At 41.6% G+C, this 20,131-nt stretch overlaps 1 protein-coding gene across 4 annotated transcripts; it reads left to right on the top strand.

Annotated features, from left to right (window-relative positions):
• Positions 1–19,765, top strand: LOC136750847 (CD99 antigen). Of its 4 annotated transcripts, XM_066705969.1 has the most exons (14): positions 4–247; positions 6,319–6,354; positions 6,683–6,736; positions 7,460–7,495; positions 7,634–7,678; positions 7,879–7,917; positions 8,362–8,406; positions 8,937–9,014; positions 10,286–10,309; positions 10,898–10,921; positions 11,085–11,105; positions 17,592–17,711; positions 18,264–18,317; positions 18,512–19,765. In XM_066705969.1, the coding sequence occupies exons 1-14, from the start codon at positions 190–192 to the stop codon at positions 18,538–18,540; spliced, it is 663 nt and encodes a 220-aa protein (XP_066562066.1). In that variant the 5' UTR covers positions 4–189; the 3' UTR covers positions 18,541–19,765. The 4 variants fall into 4 exon arrangements, with proteins under 4 accessions (XP_066562068.1, XP_066562069.1, XP_066562066.1 ...); XM_066705970.1 differs by lacking the exon at positions 10,286–10,309; XM_066705971.1 differs by lacking the exons at positions 17,592–17,711; positions 18,264–18,317; positions 18,512–19,765 and adding an exon at positions 14,431–16,021 and having other exon boundaries at positions 1–247.
• The last annotated feature ends 366 nt before the right edge of the window (positions 19,766–20,131 follow it).

Below are 20,131 nucleotides of genomic sequence, written 5' to 3'. Positions count from 1 at the left end.
GGACCGAGCCGTGGCAAGTCTAGTCCGCGACTTTATGCTCTTTAAAAACAGACCATCAGCCGGGCGAGGCGAGCAGGGGCTTCTTCTGCGCACACACTTCCTGTGGACCCGCACGTACATACATATACACTTTGGAGGACTGGACACGCAACTTTATTGTTGTTTGAAGTTTTTTCCAGCTGCACAGCAATGCTTTTCCTACGGATTGTATTCCTTGCCAGCCTGACAGGCGCCGCTCTCGCCCAAGGTAAGCATTTGAGCATCTGAAACGGGGAAAAGGCAACCAAACCTGGCATTTCTTGTGTGCATTTCAACTTAAGGTGACCTAAGAAGAGTTTCTCTGTGATCTGTTTAGACCAGAATAACTGTGTTGTGGCGGATCTATCGGTGTAATACGGGTTGTCGCAGGTGGGGATTTGTGCAAATGACAAAAACATTCAAAATCGCATGACATCAGGATGTAGGAGCTGGCTATGCATTGAATCATGACTTTGAATGTGGGTCAGGGTGGCACCGGCCCCGCGCAGGTCTGTGGTGCCCGTTGCTGACGTCACGAACATGAGCTAAAACTATTTTAAACTTGGGTGCAAAGTTAGGTTTGGGTTTAGAAAAAGTCAGCTGTTGTACTGTGCTTCTGTACATCTGACTTTGCAATATTGGAAAACAATGTGCTTATGTGAAGCTTTGCAAGTGATGGTTATTATTAGTATTATTATTAAAAACTTTGCCACACCCTCAAATCGCAAATGCGCAAGTGTAGATGAGCAGAAGACAGAAGCCCAAGTACAGGTTTATATTTCCCATCAGCTGGCGGCTCAATTTTGTGTTTCAGTCTGCCCCTCGGAGGGTTAGTTTTAGATTTGGCAGTGAGGCGTGTTGGGGGGTCCGGGCTGTTTAATCAGAGGGTGACACTAGCAGGGAGAGAAACAATTAAGTCAAAAAATAACTTGTTCTATAAATACGCCACTGAAACCAGATCCCCAAATAGGGCCTTAACATCAGATCTCTGCTTTACTTTGAACTGTACACAGTATATTATACTTTGTAGCCTGTTAAGTGTGATCAATTTGTATTATTATGCCACTCACTTCCTATCAGATTGCTGTTCAGGTCTATTGTATTGTAGCTCTCCATTTCAGTTGTTGTAGGTGGTGCACTTTATGCTCGGTGTTTGCTTCACTCTACTGTCTAACTATATGGTATATTCTACATTTTATTTGCAAACCACTCAGTGTAGGTTTTGACCCTGTAGTTTTGCTGCTAACTTGGACAGATAATCATGAATTGACAGTGAAATTGTCCTTGTGTGGCGAGTTGTTCGTATGAGAACACCACATGGTTACTTCCCTCCATCTCCGCAGCGTCTCTTTGTTTTCTTTTGTTTGTGGAACTGCCGTGGTGATATGAGTTTCTGGTGGCTGGAAAGAATGAGACATGAAAGGCAATTAAACCAACATGGGCTTAGCAGCCAGGCCATCCTGCCAGCCCCTCCCTCCAGGGTGACTCACCAGCCTCGGCTCTTTCATAACCCTGCAGCGTTCCCCCGCCAGTGTGAGTCTTTTTAATGGCGGGCCGAGGTGTGGCTGATGATAAATAAGTCCTGCTGAGGAGGCACTCTCATTCCAGCCATTCCTCGGGGAGAGTGTGTGAAGAGAGCAGTGGACGGTGTGACCCTGGTGAAGAATGGCCACCATTAAGATTGTACTTGCCCAAGAGAATAAAAAGAGATGAAGATAGACTTTCAAACTTGTCGCCACACAATAAAATACATATCTCGCACTCTGGTGGATACACTCCACAAATATATTGATCTTCACAAACATAACGAGTTCATGTTCTGTCTACAAAACATCTTCATATCAATATGTTTTGTTTGTGAAGTGTATTAGTAAGAGTGTGAGTCATTTATCTTTTTCACATGTGACTGATATTCGGAGAACTGTGTTTATATTTGCTGCTCAGATGTAGTTTTTGTGTTGTTGTTGTTTCTCTTCCTGCTGTTGACCAGATAGCAAACATGTCTCTTGTGCAGCAAGTTAAGATGATTAGCTGACGGGAATAAATAAAGCGATAACTGTGCATGTAAGGCCTTGTCTACAGGCTGCTATGTATGCGTCATTTCAGTTTGTGGTCTATTATCTTCAGGCACTCGATCCTTTGCTTTATTCAGGGCGCTCTCCCGCAGATTCAGGGAAGTGTGCGCGTTATCAGGAACCCCCGGATGTGAGCCCTGGGAGATTGCTGTTGCAGGCTCAAGTCCTAGCCCGCCTCTGTGCGAAGCTGCCGCTGTTCATGAGAGATGCTGCTTGTCTGGGCATCGCTCATCAACTGTGATGCCACATGACAGGTGACAAAGATGGCCGCAGCCAGGAGATCCCAGCCGCGTGCTTCCCTTATGTTTGCCAATGTGAAACATCTGGCTTCGCAGCTCAAAGAGGTGTTTCCCCCTGTAGAGACCCCAGGGCAAATTCGAACGCTCCCCAGATCTCAGCTGTGGTGCTCGACAGTATTGCTAGTACTGTAATGGTTGTTTAAAAAAAAAAATATATATATATATATATGTATATATTCCTGGCCTGTATGAAGCATTCAGGGTTCTGCAGTGTGTGAAGGTATTTAAAAATATGTGATCTTTTTTTTTACTTTTACACTTCAAGTTTAGCCATTGTTTGTCCTTTAGAAAACAGAGAAAGACATCATAATGGTTAAGGTTGTAGAAAGGCGATACTTTAATCAAATTCGCATCTATGCCACCTACTCCTCTAATTGACTATGCTATAGCAACACTATCTTCAGTTACTTTACCGTATTTAGACTCTGTATTCAGAATTAAATAATTTATTGTCAGTATTATGCAAGGACAATGACGGCAATCGATTCCCAAATTAATTTTGCAGTTGGTTATATTTTATAGCAGGTGTCACGTGTCACTTTGAATAATTTAGTTTATTGTTAAAGACCCCATCAACAAAAAGACAAAACTTCAGTTGTCTTAATTGCTACTACAATATCAAATTCAGACTTTCACACCGCAAACCTGTGTTTCAGATCACCTGAATCTCAAATACATTCTGGGAAAAACACTTAAAATGGTTTCAGTTTATTCATTTTTAATAGCATATTTGGATGGCATTTGAAAATAATACAGAATTAGATTGTGAAGTCTAAGACTGGCTTGAACTGGTATTTCTGTTCAAAATTGCAAACAGCTAGACGAGCACTAGAAGTGAGACGAAGGCATTTGACCCGATGTACTCGTCTTGGAAGCTGCAGTAACTAAATCGTTCTAGAATCGCGGCCAGTCCGTGTTTAAATGACCCCAAGGAGTCGTCTGCAGCACGATGCTTGGCCAGTCTGTGTCCGTCCACCTCACTCTGTGTGAATAAGTGCTTCCTGTTTCCTGTCCTCACTCCCTTCAAACCCGGTCTCTCCTTACGTTCCTCTGTCCTCGTGCCCCTGTTCACGTTGAAGTGATGCTCTGGACTCTTATGGTCAAGGCCTGTTTTGATTTTGAAGACCTGAATCAAGTTTCCATGTAATCTTCTCTTTTCCAGCCTCAAAAGGCTCTCTGTTTGTGTGACAGAGATCACCGGTGTAACGTGAGAGCTGTTTAAACGCTCACAGCGGTGCCATGCAGGGCTGCCGGGCTGCTGTTCAGGACGCCACACTGGCTGCTCAGCAATGCTGTGGGCCCTTCCTGCCGGTTCACAGAAAATGGGAACATCCTTTTGGCTGTATGTTTCAGAAAACAACTCAAATTGGAGTTTTACCAATCAGTTTAAATGGAGCCAGTACACTGGCTGAACTTCCATAATAAATGTCATAAATTAAAGGAGAAGATCTTGCCAGAGAGTCTCACTCTCCAGAAGCAATATATTGCATTGTATGTTATATATAAATTGTATGGATTAAATCACACCAGATGATTAAGGTTTAATTTGCAAAGCACACTTGGCTCTGGCAGAAAAGAGAAATACAGAAAGATAATTTAGAACAGTTCATTAAAATGGTGACAGACTTTCCAATTACTTTGAAGAAAGGTGAGCGAATTTCAATCTAGCTTAATCTAGCTTATGTAAATATTATTAGAAAAAATCGTAGAAATCAGAAACAAAAGTTGCATGTTTTGACGTGAGCGATGCCAAAGATACAACTTTTATCTTATTGAGAGCTTTAAAACAAACTAAAACTCCTTTTTATGTCAACTGTGGAGGAAGAGATTATCGTGCAGAGGCTGGTTGGCGATACAAAGCGTGTCAAACTTTGATGGGCTGCATCTCGTGAATGGGAGGCTGCAGAGTAATGATTTCACAGTCAAATAGGCCTTTTTGTGCATCAAAAACCAGAGGAGCTCAAGTGAAGTACTGGCTTCTTCTGATTTATGTTAAATGACCTGTTCATAGTAAGCAGAAGTCCTTGTAAATTGTAACTAAAATGCACTGAGTGAAAGGGCTGCGAGATAATTGTGTGTGTAGAGTATGTGCACTTGACTTCCTGTCGTTACTTATGTGGTTTCTGATCATGCCAGGCGATTTCATTTCCCCTTGAAGTTTCTTGCGCTCGCTATTTCTGTTTTGGTTATAATGCGTCATGGCTGTTGAACTAGTTGGCACGACATACTGGCTAATGCATGGCTACCCAGCAGGTCTACACTGTGCTATGGCATTTAGTGTACCAGCTTTGTCAGAATGTAGTTCTGCTGATTTGATTTTAGAAGAACCAATAAAAGATGACACGCTAGTTTGTATAGTTTTAGTCTTGATTGGATAGTCTGGTGTCGTTTGGGAAATCTTTGTCCTCAGTAGTTGGCCATTGCAGTACAGCATAAATGCATCCAAAGTATTTATCCAGTGTTCACATGGGGCTTCTTTGTAGTATCTTACAGATTTTTTGTATGTTGCCTGTCTTGTAATTTTCCATTTCTCTTTAATAATGCATCCCTGCCTGGGGCTCTTGGGGTGTTTTCCCATATTGTCTGTGTTGGACTAGATGGGTATTCATGTCATGACTCATAACCTGCCTGATTTGCAGAAGCTGTGAGGCGTGGTGTCATCTGAAACCCAGACAATAGCTGTGTCAAATAAACGCCTCTTGATTTTTTTCCTGAAGTACTTTTTGGTGTTTGTTTGTTTTATGAAGGCTGAAGACGTCCTTTGCTTCTGGGATAAGTGTTGAACGAACACAGTGTTGCTCTTATAAAGTGACTGGAATAAAGAACAATAGGAGTGATTATAGCATGCTGTGATGTGTTTCGGTGTGTTGCTTTCGACTGCTCCAGGGGAACGTGGTGGGCAGGTAGCAAGTAGTGCCACTGAATGGAAGCCGTCCTCCAATAAAAACGGCACGCTATTTCTGCCCCACTTTAATTGTCCCTGCGTTCTTGTTTTATTTTCTCTCAAGCTGTGCAATGTGCATAATGCCCTTTTTGAGATTTGCAATTAAACGAAGGCACAAATAAGGGATATAAAGTCGATATAAAGAAAGGAAAAAGGACACAAGAAATGGAAAGAAAGCCCTGGCTAAGGTCTGTTCAGAAACTTGACCCCATTTCCACTCTTCTCTACCATATATACATCTGTGATAAAAATAAAACATCAACAGCTTTCAGTGAATGCATAGATCTACTATTAGAAGAGGTTTCAGTACACAGAGTTCTGTAAGTCCAGACCCTAATTAAACTCTAGATGCAGTTTCAGTTCAGAGGTCTGTAAGTCTAGACCCAGATCAACAGCTGAGTCATATTTATACACGGTAGCCATGAATACTGTGCTCTCCTCTCTGGCAAAGATGACACCGCCTGCCTTCAGACAATATCTCATACGGTTTAGTTAATTCATTTGATCATCTATGATTTTCAATTTTACAGCTCATTGTTTTTTGCAGGACACTTAAGACCATTTTGCTATTGTTTTAACAAATACAACTTAAGCTTATGGTTTGCAATGGCATACTAAATATACAGTTAGGTCCATACATATTTTGACAGTGACACAGTTGCCATAATTTTGGCTCTGTAGGCCTCCACAATGGATTTGAAAGGAAACAATTAATATGTGCTTAACTTTCATCTTTAATTTGAGGGTATAGGAATTATAGTGAACGGTGTAGGAATTACACCCATTTTTATATGTGGTCCCAACAATTGTAGGGGCTCAAAAGTATTTGGACAAACTAACATAATCATTAATTAAATTGAATCCAAGATTCAAACTGTAATGTGAAATCCATTAGAGTTTGTCACCGTCACACATCCAGGGTTTGGATTGTTTCTGAATAATATTAACACATTATGATTTTACTCTCTTATTATTTTTTCAGATTTTCATCTAGGTGATGCTTTAGATGACTTTGGAGGTAAGTTGAAATGTATATAAGCAAGTGATTGGGTAAATATGATTAACACTAGCAGTCTAGAGAATATCCTGTTGCATCCGGTTAAGTCTTTGGTTTGTTTTATGCTACTAAATAAGTGAAGGAAAAAAAGCCACAAATAATCAACAATAATTGTGAATTGAGCTAAAACTCTGTAGGATGCAGATTTCGTTGTGTATCCCTCAGTATGAGCAGCGAAAGGGGCAAAAGCTTTCCTATTTAATCTTAATGTGCATCGCCTTTGATATTGAGCTGGAAACGTGTCCGAGAGATGTTATGAACGCTGACGAAATGCTCTTCTGTCTTTTAGGCCCAACCAAGCCTCCCACTCCCAAACCGAAGCCTCCACAGAATCCCGGGGGAGGTGAGAGTTCCCAAATACTGTCCCAAAGTGAAATAATGTGACATGATCATATGAGTTAGATTAACACAATCATGTATTCATTGCTGAGTTGAGTTTTATTCAGTGTGTGAAGAAAAGAAAGAGAGACCTGACCTGTCATTTGTTTATTGAAGTCTGCTGCAGAATAAAATCATTTAATTAAAGTTTACAAACCAAAATTACACTAAACTGAAAACATCCCCCGGCCCTGGTATGCTGGGAAATGTTTGCACACGCATCGGACAGATTTGACGGCAGAAACGGTAACTTGGAACCGAGGCGTGTTTTCCTTAATGAGGAGACGTGTGTCCTGATTAAAAGCGTCTCTCCCAAGGGCTTAATGAATGACCTGTAAGAAAATTATAATCTGCAATCATCTGAGAACTGTGTAGCTCCTCCCTCTTTCAAAGGATGAACACCTACATCTGCTCCTGGTAATCTGTGAACTAAAACAGAGAAATCCAACGCAGTCGCAGTTATTTGATACGTTGCACCAGAAATGGTGTATTAACTGGGGAAAAAAATACTTCTTGAAGGACAAATGAATATGAATCGGCCCAGATACACAATTCTGATGTTTGTGTGCAATGAATGATTTAATTATACTTAAATATTTCCCCTTTGATTCTTAATTTGTCATAGTAAAACACGTGGAGAGGTTTTGTTTGGTTTGATTATATGCTAAATGCAGCGTCTTCCCCACAGGTACTTTTGACCTCGGAGACGCTTTTGGTGGCCCAGGTATGTTTACAATCAATTTCCCTGTGTCGGGGCATGTGTGAGTCTTAAACTGACGTCCGTTTGAACTAACCCAGGACGGACGGGCTTGATCTGTGCAATTTGTGCCGTTGTCAGACTCTTCTGCTTCCTGTCTTTCAGCCACAACCAAGCCTCCTCCTCCGCCTCCGAAGAAACCTGCTGGAGGTGAGTTTTCAAAACCGCCGCTCGCTCCCAATCCATTGCCGTGTGAAGTAACTGAGACGCGTTTTATTTATCGCGTCATTTGAAGTGGAAAGAGGATGTGTTGTAAGTCGTTCCAGGCAGAAAGAAACATGGCACCGAACAACAGGTCAACCCTGCTGATACGCGTTTTTTGTGACGTCACCGTTTGTTTTTCTCCCCAGATGACTTCAGTCTCGACGATGCTCTGGGTGGCGGCTCAGGTACGTGAATGTGAAATAAATGTAACTGCGTGTCTTGCTGTGAAGGGTGACCTGGGTGTGTCTGCTAGTGCCAGGTCTGATCAACTCCAGCTGAAGTGTTTGGGTCACAGTTTGGATCTCAGTTGGTTCAATAATGTACACCAGTTTGGTTTTCTCTTTCTGTCATTACTTTACCGTCTTACGAATTTCCTCCGAATCGGTTGTAGTAAACCGTGCAGGTTGGGGCTGTTCTAGGGTTTCTGAAACGTTTCTCTGGAGGCATGATCTGGTGAGGAGAAAGAAAGGAGGTGGAGCTGAAAATGAGCTGATATGGATGTTTTTCATTTTTTGTGTGTGTTTATAATACATTGAATTACAATAGCGCCTTACTTTCATGCCGTGAACATCAGTAGGCATTCATTGCATATATTTGTTTCTTCTTTCAAACTTCTAAATGGCGTCCAGATCCGTACAAGCCACCTGTAAAGCCACCGAAGGACAGCGGTACTGGTGAGTTGCCGAATCTTCCTTTTAATCTGTTTTCATCTTGGAGAAACAGGAAGTGTGGTTTAACATCTGGTGGGTTTATTTAAATCATGATAGAATGTAACCGTTTAATCATGTAGTGTATGAACCTAGCGATCGAGCTCCCCTTATAGAGTGTGTCACAATATGCTCCTGTCTAATGTCAGTAATTCAGTTTCTTGCATATCTAGTCCTAATCCTACGAGTCTTGGAAGCATCACGTTAGAAGCAATCAGTGTGTGTTCGTGTCAGTTAATACAATCGGCTGAAACGTGTAGCTTCTTGACACGAACACAAGAGTCTGGCAGAGCATGGAGGAGGGATTGTCGTGCAGCAGAGGTCTCCTGCAGGGTGGAGAGGTCAGGAGGTTTTCAGCGGCCGGTACAGATGGGAGAAGCCCGACTGGCGCTCATGGATGAGTCTTTTGGAGGCCCGGGTACCGCGGAGGCTCGGCTGAGACTGAAGGCGATGGCGGTGATGATATAGATCTAGATTTTGCTCTTGCTTTCTTCCAGGTGGTGGGTCCTTCGGCGATGATGACTTATTCAATGCTGCTGGAGGAGAGTACACTCCTGACAAAGGCCACGGTGGAGGTAGGGGACAGATTTCCTGGTTCGATTGGTTTCTTACTGCCTTCATACTGTGATACTGTTTCTATCTTTGCTTTGAGAGTTTTTCCTCGTCATTCATCATGGAAAAGAGAACATTTGTGCATTAAATTGAAAACCTTCAGCTGTTGTTTAGTCAAAAAGAAACCGACGGCTTTATTTAAATAGTCACGAGTATCGTTTTGAAAAATGCTTGAAAGCATCAGCAGAGAATGGATCTGATTATTTTTCACAGGCGCCTTTAAGGGTAAGATGTATTAATAAAGACACAGAGGACCGCAATGTACAAGAGAGATTGTAATTATTCATGAGATATCAGTTGAGATTATTGTATATGGAAGTGATTTAGCCAAGTGACTTATTCTCTAAACCTGTATAAGAGTATAAAATGAGATAAAATACTTGACATGCATAAGTAATTAAACTGCACATGGAGTATGATTGAAACAAATTTAAAAGATATCTGTATATTTTGGGGAGGGACAGAAAAAAAAAAAAAAAAAAAAGAGAACAAGAGAGAGGTTTTAAATTCCTCTCATTGTATCCGTGAAAGTTTGAATCGCGCTTCTCTGAAGCACTTAATAGCCTATTCTTTACCCTACATTGCAGTCTGGCTTATTTTGCTCCAGAGATTTTGCACTAATGAGGTCAAAGGCGCTGTGATTGCAGGCGTGCTTACGCAGGTCTCGCTCCTGGGTGAAACTGACCGTTTGAAACGGATCTCAAATCTGAGTGCAGTAGTCAACCGAGAGTAGGTAATATGCTTGAAAGTATGATATACGACTCTATATTTTTACCGTATTGATCAAGGTGAGTGTCTGATTTAGGGGACTTCAGTGTAGTTCTCTCAGTAATATAATGTAATCAAGATAATGCCAGTTTGTACCTGGATTAGACCCCTTTCTATGCCCTGCATGCTAACAAACCGCCCCCCTGCTCTCCCTGCAAGCCTAATCCATGTGACAGCAGCCTCCTGTCACAGAGCATTAACCCATTCAAATGCTGCTTAACCCACGGACTTGGCAGCGCAATCGGCCTGTAGCCGTGAAGCCGCGGTTCTGTACCTGGGTGTACAAATCAGTAAATATCCAAAGCACCGACAGCACATAACGATAGTCAGTATTTTTCTTTGCCTATACAGTGCATTCTGTGGAATCCAGCATACATGACTTATTACATACAACATGGTATGTTAATTACTGCCTGAACACATTACTCATACATTCATCTGCTCTCTGTGTTTGTGTTTTTACCAGGACGCTCTGGTGGCAACGCATATGGTATTTATTATCTTACATTTCAATCAAATGTTTGAATTAAATGATGGGGAGGGGTGGGGGGGATTTGACGGTAGTAAATTGGTGTTTTAAATTCTGTGGTTTGAAGTCCTGGGATTTTGACAGTGGTGTCCATTTTGTGTGGCCCAGACTGTGTGAAGTTCCTCTCCGATTCCGCCTGACTGTGACTCTGTCCCCAACTCCCCACCCCTGCTCCGCCGCTACTAAAACCCTAACATGAAGCACGCCGGCTCCACCCTGCTATGGAATTCCCCGCCGGCACTGTAGTCTAACCCACTTGACGACTGCCTGCCGACCCCACCCTGAGGCACGTGACTTTAGCCCAGTCCAACGCTGCAGAAGTGCCACCAGGGTTACAGATTATGCCCTAATGCTTCCGTTGTGTAGTGAAGAAACACAAGTCCTGCACAATACAGTTCTCTTTTTGGAGGGAACCCCCTGCAGACTTACAGTATTTAATGTCTTTAATTTAGCATTCCCCATGAATACAGGGTTGATTGAACTGTTTAATGTATATGTTTTTCATTTTACTTGACTTCAGACTCATTTTGTGTGTTTTTGTTTTTCTAGCAGGCGCTGGGGATTCCACACATGGTACGTTTGTTTATCATTCATATGCGTTGTTTGAATTAATTTATAGTAATAAATAATGTATTGAACTCGTGATGTGTGATGTACTGTACATACTGAGCTGTTTACACTTTCGTATTTGGCTTCAGCTTTTAAACTAAAGCGGTGTGTTGTATTTGTTTTTCAGGAGGAGCGGAAGAACCTCAAGGTAAATATGTTCTTGTTTGTTCAGTTTCTGCATTGAACAATGTTATAGTCCCCCTTTTTGTGACTTAAAATCTAGTTAATTCATTAAATCTGGCCATAGTGAATTGTTTTTGGGGAAAAATACACATATACACACACAAAACTATAGCCACAACAATACTAAATTGTGTTATCAGCCGCCTTATTTTATCTGCTGTGCAATACGGTACGTTGAATTATTCTCTTTGGTCCCATTTTCTACAATCTTTTTAAACTGTGCATTATTGGACAGTCGTCTGGAAAAATGCGGTTTAATTCGATCTGTGTGTCTTTGTGGAAGACGGCAGCTACAATACAAAGTCACACTAGCTAGCTTGCTTTCTTCCCAGCATCGATGTTTTTTATTATGTCGTGTTTAAGAAAACGAGACGAAACTAAAAAGAACAACGGCAATAGGAGATTTGGTGCAGATCCTATAATGGGGAATTTGAAAAGTGCACTGGGTGAGATTTCAGTGCATTTGGTTCCCTGGGTCACTGTTTTGTTGTGATGGCTCTGTGTTAGAATCACAGACCAGGTTTATAAGGGGTGTTATCTTTATTTTTTCATTATTTCGGCTCAGCCTTTTAGTCTTAAACGTATACCACTTGCGTCAGTGTAAGCCACAGATTCCACACATGTTTGAAAGCCTTTTTAAATTGTATTTCGTATGGTGATTTCAGGAAAACAAAAATGACTAAGGACTGTAAGAGGTTCATACGCTAAATGGCCAAAAGTATGTGGACACCCCTTCTGATGAGTGGATTCTACTGTTTCAGCCACACCCATTGCTGACAGGTGTATAAAATCAAGCACAAAGCCATGCAAATCTCCTTAGACAAACACTGGCAGTAGCAAGGGCCTTACTGAAGAGCTCAGTGACTTTCAGCGTGGCACCTTCATAGGACGCCATCTTTCCAGCATGTCAGTTAGTAAAATTTCTGCCCTGCTAAAGCTGCCCAGGTCAACTGTAAGTGCTGTTATTGTGAAGTGGAAACGTCTAGGAGCAACAACAGCTCAGCCGCGGATTGGAGCCACACAAGCTCAAGGAACAAACGCAGAGTGAAAACCGGGTCTGTCCTTGGGCGCAACAAACGCTACCAACCTCTGCAAGCAACGTCTGCACAAGAACTGTTCATTGGGAGCTTCACGACATGGGTTTCCATGGCCGAGCAGCCACACACAAGCCTGAGGTCCCCGTGCGCAATGCCAAGCGTCGGCTGGAGTGTAAAGCTCCCTCCCTGATGAAGCCCCTGTGCACAAAGCGAGGTGCATAGAGAAAGGGTTTGTGGAGATTGGTGTGGAAGAACTTGACTGGCCTGCACAGAGCCCTGACCTCAACCCCATCAAACACCTTTGGGATGAATTGCGAGCCAGGCTTGATCGCCCAACATCAGTGCCCGACCTCACTGATGCTCTTGTGGCTGAATGGAAGCAAATCCCCACAACAATGTTCCCACATCTAGTGAAAGCCTTCCAAGAGGAGTGGAGGCTGTTATAGCAGCAAAGGGGGACCAACTCCATATTAATGCCCGTGATCTTGGAATGAGATGTTCAATGAGCAGGTGTCCACATATTTGTGGCCATATAGTGTATTTACTTACCCGTTACATACCTTTGTTTACTTTCTGGCGTTCTGGAGGGCAGTTTGAATCAATTTGTGAACATGAGCCTTCTGTGTACGAGGATGAATAGTGCGGTTTTGTGTTGCTTTTTTGAGAAAAATGATAAAAAAGGATGAAAGTGTGATGCTAATGAAAGCAGAAAGCTGAGTTCAGGTGCATTGCTTATGGGGGTGTGTCTGTATTAGTCCCAACATAACAGTCCCGACCTCTGGACCCCAAACAGGTTAGCAATCATAATTGACGATTGACGATTCAAGTTTTCTTCCTTCTCACTTGCCTCTCATGAAAATATTGAGCCTCCTTTTTTCCTTTTCATTATAATATTATAATTTTTAATTCACATACACGCATTATCTGACTGGATAATACTCTTCCCCCTACACTGCACTCTCTAGTTAATTGAGAGAAGTGGTCTATTTCTGATTAGCTTTTAAGTTCATCCCAGAGGTGTTCAGACACATGACACATTTTCAAGGCCAATCTCCATTAATCGCTTTGCTACACTCCCAGCTCTGTGATTGAGTGCGGTCGAGTGTCGGTTCATGTCCTGGTACTGGTACATGTCCGCGCGCACGCACACACACACACACACACTCGGATCCGCACTTGACCTTTGCTACAATCCGTTTCTGGCAAAGGGAGCCGTGTCTGATTATTTTTAGTGCTATAGTTAATATTTGTATTGTGTTTTGGGGGAATAATCTTGAAGTTTTGTTTGCCAGCATTGGGATATCAAAGTATCTTAAGTCCTTGAAACTGGAGTAGATTTGTCGTGCTTTTTCTGTAAAACAACCTCTCTATCTTGTCCTTCTTTAAATGCCTGCAACAACAGCCTATTTCACAATAACACCGGCTCTGCAGCAACGATGGAAGATTAATTTCCATATTTCAGTGCTGCTTTAAGCTATAGATGGGGTATAGACTATTTCAGTCATTATGCGTGCTGCCAGATGGCATATTTATGCCTTTAAAGCTGTCACGGGCAATATTGATCCATTTCCCACTCTCAACCGACTCCTGAGATCCTGATGACACTAGTATTTATTATTAGTTTATTTTCATTAAATGGCAGCTCTTTAAACGGCAACCAGGAAATATGGAGTGCTTCACTAATTAGTCAGTGTGCCAGCTGTGTGGTTATCGCCTAGCTTTGTCATTCTCGGAGTGAAAAAGAAAGTGCGCATCTCATTAGTTTTAAAACTAATCTCTTCGTTAACAACAAAAACAACGCGTCTTGTGTTCTGCCTGCCCTGTTTTCCACTCAAAAATCACCGCACACCCACAAGCTGATCACTGGGACGGGCGCCTTGCTGTGTATCTCCCGATGGCGCTGTCGAGGGCTTCCTTTCCATGGAGTGTAATTATTAATAAATGGGTGATGCTTAGTCACGGACATGGATTAACAAAGCTAATAACAGCTGTGAAGACAGGTAGGGACGGCAGAAATAGATGCCGGTATCAACTAAGCCTGAGTGTTTGAGACCTTGTTAGCCTTCGGGTTCTCATTAGTTCCTAGAGGCACTGATGCCTGCAGTAACAAAGGTTTATTCTGGATATCTGAGGCAGCCTATTATTAGGGGTCCTGCTGAGGTCTGGGGGTGCTTACACATTACACAGCATATACTTCCTTGGCTTTGTACATGCACACATCTAAAACTCTGCTACACTTATGTTTCGTTGCAGATTTAGCGATTCAGTGGAGCCGGCTTCTGAAGTTTCTAAACGCTAACGCACCCGACAGCCTCAGAGTTTGGATAAACAATTTAAAACAAGTAGTGGCACCGCTGGTGGAGCGAGCCCTGGAGATGCTGAATCTGGACGAATGATTGTGCGGTTTTGAAGTTGACAGGGGTGCTTCTGCATGGCTTTTTTTTTTATCTGGAGGGGCTCAGTGGATGTCTTTCTTTCCTGTCTTCTGGCATTGGGTTTACAATGGTTGTCGTCTCGGAAGCTCCAGACTGGTTGGAGGTTTCAAATGCAGTGTCTTTAAATCTGATTTGCGAAGCGTGACCCCCATCAATCCAGTGCTCTGACCGTATTGAGGACGGGGTGCTGCTTTTCATGTTTGTTTATTCCACTCCTGCCTTTGCACATTTCGGCTCTGTGAGAATATATTCAGAGCGAGAAGAGAAGGAAATAATGTGGTAGTTTGGGAGAAGCTTGATTTAATTAAAGCAAGAGATTGTAGCAAGTCATCTGATCTGAAACCTGTGCCAGGATGCTTTTACGGCTGTTTTCCGTTCCCCCGACTTGGGCGGTGCACTTCTGCAGTTTTTGCACAAGTCTTCTTGGGGAAATGCTTATTTTACTGTGTCGTGGAGAATGTCGAGGCTAGCAGGACACAATGACTTGCGTGTCGAGGGATGTTATTCGACCTTTTATTCTCTAAGCGGGAATCCGGCAGCTGCAGATGTAAATCCAGGCACACGTGATCACAGCGCCGGTCTGCTCCAGTGCCACGTCCTGTCCAAAAGTTGTTTACTGGTTTTGTTTGGTAATTTTCTGAAGTATAGCTCCAGAAGGCTGAGATTGTTACAGCACAATAAATGTTACTTTACAAGTCAAGTATGCTTTTTATAAAGGAAAGACAGGATAAACTCCTCTGGTTACATTTCTATTTTTAGTCATTGGCTACAGGAGCTGCTTATGCTGGTTCATTTTATTTACATACGGTTCGACTGCAGAACACAGCTGGTAACTGCCCAGCTGTCTGTCTTCCGCTTGCTTCAGACAAGTCTGCTTTTCAAACAATTTAAATGCCATGTGATCTCCTCTTTGAAAACATTCTCCTCTCACTTCATCTGTGGTTGGTGCTTTTATTTTTTTGTACATGTGTGTGCGGTTGCTTGGAAAATGTCTTTGCTCTCTTTTTAAATACAACTCCACAAAGTCCTTTTCAGTGGAAGTGATGCTCCCAGTTATCCAAAGAATGGAGAATGGGAGCCTTAGACTTTTACATAAGCTCAATTCTGCAACTTTGTGTTGTGCCTGTTTTTGTTTTTGTTTTTATGATGTAAATTGTTTGCCTGTGTAGCACATGGCTCAGCCCCTGTCGAATGTAAAGTGCTGGTGTGTATAGCATCCCCTCGGGCCAGGCGTGATCCAGGGCTTTCATTTCAACACTGTCTTAAAACACACAGTTCTGTGTTTACTGTGCAGATGATTACATCTAGGACTTTTGTTTTGGTTTGTTTTGTAGCTTCAATTGTTTTCTGTGAATGTTATTAATTTCATTTCATGTGGAAAGATAGCATAATAAAATATTTTACTTCAAGTAGTCTTTGTTTTTTTTTTATTACAGCACGTTATTTAAATATCAATTCAATTGTCTTTGTTACCAACAATTTAAAAATATAGCGGTCATATGTAAAATTCTCTCTTTTTTTTTTTTAATTGAAATAATTGTATTTGGGAAATTAATTTTTTTAAATGTTCTGTCATATTATTGTTGCAGGAGCATTTATTTTATTTTGTACTGTGTTCAAATGACGTGCAAGCAAACTGCCTACTCCATACTGAGTCGCAAGAAGGCCTTGCACATCACCCAATTCTCAGCCACTATTCTGATTAATTCCCTGTAATCTTTAACAAAAGAGGAATTAAAATCCACTGCTCAACACCTGCAATGTTTAACACCAGCACCGCTAGAGAGAGAGAGAGACAGAGACAGAGAGACCCGTTATTGATTCCCATATGAAAAACAATGTGCTTAATGAAGGCGAACAATTTGAGGAAGTTCTAGACGTATCCGAAAGTTATATGAACATCTAGACTTCCCTAATAATGTCAGTAAGTGGACATTTGAACAGAAATGTCTTAATATTAATAAAGTTAGATTATGTTGCCTATATTTCATATATGGTTTCCAACCGAACCTCAAGACAAAATAATGAAAAAACAAATTCAAATACATTCCAATTTGTGTGAACTTTCAGGAAGATGAATTGTACAGTATGTGACTCTGTCCTGTGTGCTTTGCAACACATCTTCTTCACACGTTGTTATGTAGAGTAACATAATCATAAGTTTAATCAAAGCCTGAGCTCAATCCTTAACCCCCAGAGGACGCATATCTTCCCCATCGATTTTTTGAGAGGTTTAAACGTGTAATATTCTCATGTCTCATACTCTAATACACAGTGTGTGGCACTCCTTGGTTCAAATGAAAAGTGTTTGGAAATCCACTGGTACCTGTGCTGGTTTAAAGTTATCTACCAGGCCTCCCCATATCCGTCTCAGAATCACAACTGTAATCCTATGCAGTGTGTTCCTCTCCGTTTGCCAATTAACTGTATTATGCTAATTGGTATCGGTGAAAGGGAAACTCAGACCTACTCTTTCTGTGTCACCGAACAGTTTATTTAATTGAATGCAGTACCAACTGCAATCAGTGGAGCTGAAGCATTTCATATCTAATGTGTCCAAAGTATGTTTCTGACCACAGTAGCGTTTGTGAGGATTGTGAGTGAAACTGTTAACCTGGCGTCCAATCTGCATGTCCTGTTTCAAAGGAAATCGTGGCACAAAATCAAAAGTAGTGACACACTGCCCTCTTCTGGGTCTGGGATTAAACTGACGAATTAAAGTTAGTCAGACTGGTTATTACCAAAATAGTGCTGTTAAATTACAGGTTTGTAGAATACAGTAATATATACACATCATCTAAATTACTATTTCAAAATACAAGTAGACAGATTAATAATGTGAAATTGCAATGATGTACACATTCTTTTAGTAGCAGCCATTTTGTGTTTGAGTATCACATCACTGAGCAGGTTCAATTCAAGATGTATAGATGCGTAAATAAGGGGTTTAGGTGACTGTGTTGTTGCTCCTCTTCGCAGAAGCCGGATCTAGTAAGATCGCTGGGATTGTGAGCGCAGTGGGAGTCGCTCTGCTGGGCGCAGCGTCCAGCTATTTCGCTTATCAGAAGAAGAAACTGTGCTTCAAAGTCTCAGGGGGAGGTACGTGCCACCTTTTTAACAACTCAACGATCACCAGGGCAGTTTCCTCACAGGTGGGAGAATGACAAACCAGTAAGAATCGGGCGTAAAGCTTTTCCACAAGCATGAGGACTTGGTAAGGCTGTCGCAAGCTTGTCTTGGCATGTGCAGGATATTGGAGATGAATTGAGATGCTTTTATTCTATGCATACATGGGTATTATGTGCAATAAGCCTTTATATGGGGCCAGATAATCAAGTGTAAGAACTTTCTGCTGATTCTTGAAAGCCCATTGATGTTGACGCATCACCCTGGACTGAAGCTCAGCAGTGTGGCTGAAGCAACGATTGACTACTGTCAGATGTTTACAAATATATACAATAATTAAGGGATAATCTTACACGCTGTGCAGTGTCTAGAAAGGTGTAATTTGGTATTACACATTCATAATTATAAACAAAAAACCTGTAATTTTTTATCGCTTAAATGTATAGCTTGTAACTTCAACGTCATTTTTTTTGTGGGGTGGAGATTCAGATGTATAACACAGTTGTGTTTGTTTTTTACCCACAGCTGACCCAGAGAGTGGAAACAAGACCCAAGCTGGAACCCACTCTGAACCTCAGGGTAAGTTTTCACAATATTGTTCTGATAACTTAAAATCTGACATAAGGAAGTGTTTGTACTTTTGTAAGCAAGTATGTGCTGTGTGTGTGTGTCTGTCCTTTCTGCTGGACTAGACTCTGAGTCATGAGTGTGGTGAGACGGCAATCCTCCACACGTCACACTATTGAAGTTTTAATTGTCCGTGTTTTCTCCAGTCCTCAGCAATCTGCTCAGGACATCGTAACCCCTTCAGGAAAGCCTCATTGAAGGAATGCCGTCAACAAATCACTTTCCGAGCATCTTCTGCAAACGCCTCCCTGCCTCTGCTACCTGCGATTGGCCGAAAACGCATTTTAATTTGTAGGTTTTAAATGTTGCTGTTCTTAGAAATTGTAAACCTGGGTATGGACTCTTTATAGAAGGTCTGGTGTCATATATCATGTCTGTGTTGTTCTGTGCTCTGCTGTTTCTAACTCTTCTTAGAGGAACTGCACTCTTTTTAAGGTTACTTTGAAACTGAAAATATACACACACGTGTTGGTATGAAAGGACCATTGTGAGTGATACTAAAGACTTCTGAAGTACAATATTGTTGTATCTCTCAGGGGGTATAAAACTTTAGATGCATTTTTTTATCTGTAACATATCTTTTGCATAACACACTATTTTTCGATACAATTCAAGCTAATACTGGCAAGTTTATGATGTTTAAAATTTTATTTCTCATGATTGCACTTTGATTAAAAAACAAGAAAACATAGACCAGAGCTGCCTTTTACAGCTGAAAATCATTAATAGAAATGCTTTTTGTACACGTTGCTTTTCTGTTCCAATATTTTTTGTGTTCATAGATTGCAGAATTGTATATACCTGACAGCTCAGATGATCTCACAGCTGAGGAAAGTAGCTCAGATGGCACATTTATCTTTTGAAGCCATATCTTTTAATGTTGTGTTGTAAATACTGTTGGGAGTTTGTGTAGAAAAGACTTTGGCTGTTTGCTTTGTTGTCATTTTTTGTTTTCTGTGTAGACAGTGTGCAAGCGAAGAGAACATTAAATAATGATTAACCGAATAATTGTAGCCACTGGAATACAATGCTGAGCAAAGAAAAAGTGTATTAAACCTCAAAAGTCATCTTTAACAATGCAATATTTCTTTACAACACGGCATGTTCGGACACGTTTTATCCACTGACATTGTCTAAGAATCGTCTGCATTTCTTTGGAATGAGACGTGTTCACTGACACCTCAATACTGTGGAAAAGAAAGATCTCTGCGCTGATCAAACAGACTAAAACTGTACAACTGTAAATTAGCATTCAAGCTGTGCTTTTTGTAACTGTATTTCCACAAACGTGTGATGGTATTTAGAAAATGTATGAAAGATGTGTGTCACTGTGATAGTATTGCTTGTTCTGGTTGTCTACCATGTGATCTGAATAAAGTTGTGCCTTTTTTTAAAATGAACATTCCCCTTTAGCATTATTGCACAGAGTGTGTGTCCTTATTAAGCAGAAGCCTAATACAGTTGATGCAATGCTCACAAACACTGTTGCCAGTTTGGGGGATCTTTAAGAGCCCAGGGGGAAATTTGGGGGCAACATTTGTATGGGGGAAATGTTGGGGGATCATTTTTTGAACCTGGGGGAATTTAGGGGTTTGGCACAGTTGATTTCGCCCCCCAACCCGACCTCACTTCACCAGCAGCACCCCTCTGCCCTCACTTTATTTTACATTCTGGGTAGGGGGAAATACGTGATTTGGGGGATTTTTAGGACCAGATTGGGGGGAAATTATGGAGAGGACATGGCAAGCATAAATACATGCACACCC

The sequence above is a fragment of the Amia ocellicauda genome, chromosome 6, assembly GCF_036373705.1.
Source record: "Amia ocellicauda isolate fAmiCal2 chromosome 6, fAmiCal2.hap1, whole genome shotgun sequence".
NCBI lineage: Eukaryota > Metazoa > Chordata > Actinopteri > Amiiformes > Amiidae > Amia > Amia ocellicauda.
This window is presented reverse-complemented; position numbering and strand designations above follow the sequence as displayed.

What these genes read in the sequence shown, in the direction of transcription:
- LOC136750847 (XM_066705969.1), top strand. Translation starts at nt 190, where the DNA reads ATGCTTTTCCTACGGATTGTATTCCTTGCCAGCCTGACAGGCGCCGCT. An exon ending in CTCTGGTGGCAACGCATATG is followed by an intron (nt 10,310 to 10,897) that starts GTATTTATTATC and finishes TTGTTTTTCTAG; the next exon opens with CAGGCGCTGGGGATTCCACA. An exon ending in CTTCAAAGTCTCAGGGGGAG is followed by an intron (nt 17,712 to 18,263) that starts GTACGTGCCACC and finishes TTTTACCCACAG; the next exon opens with CTGACCCAGAGAGTGGAAAC.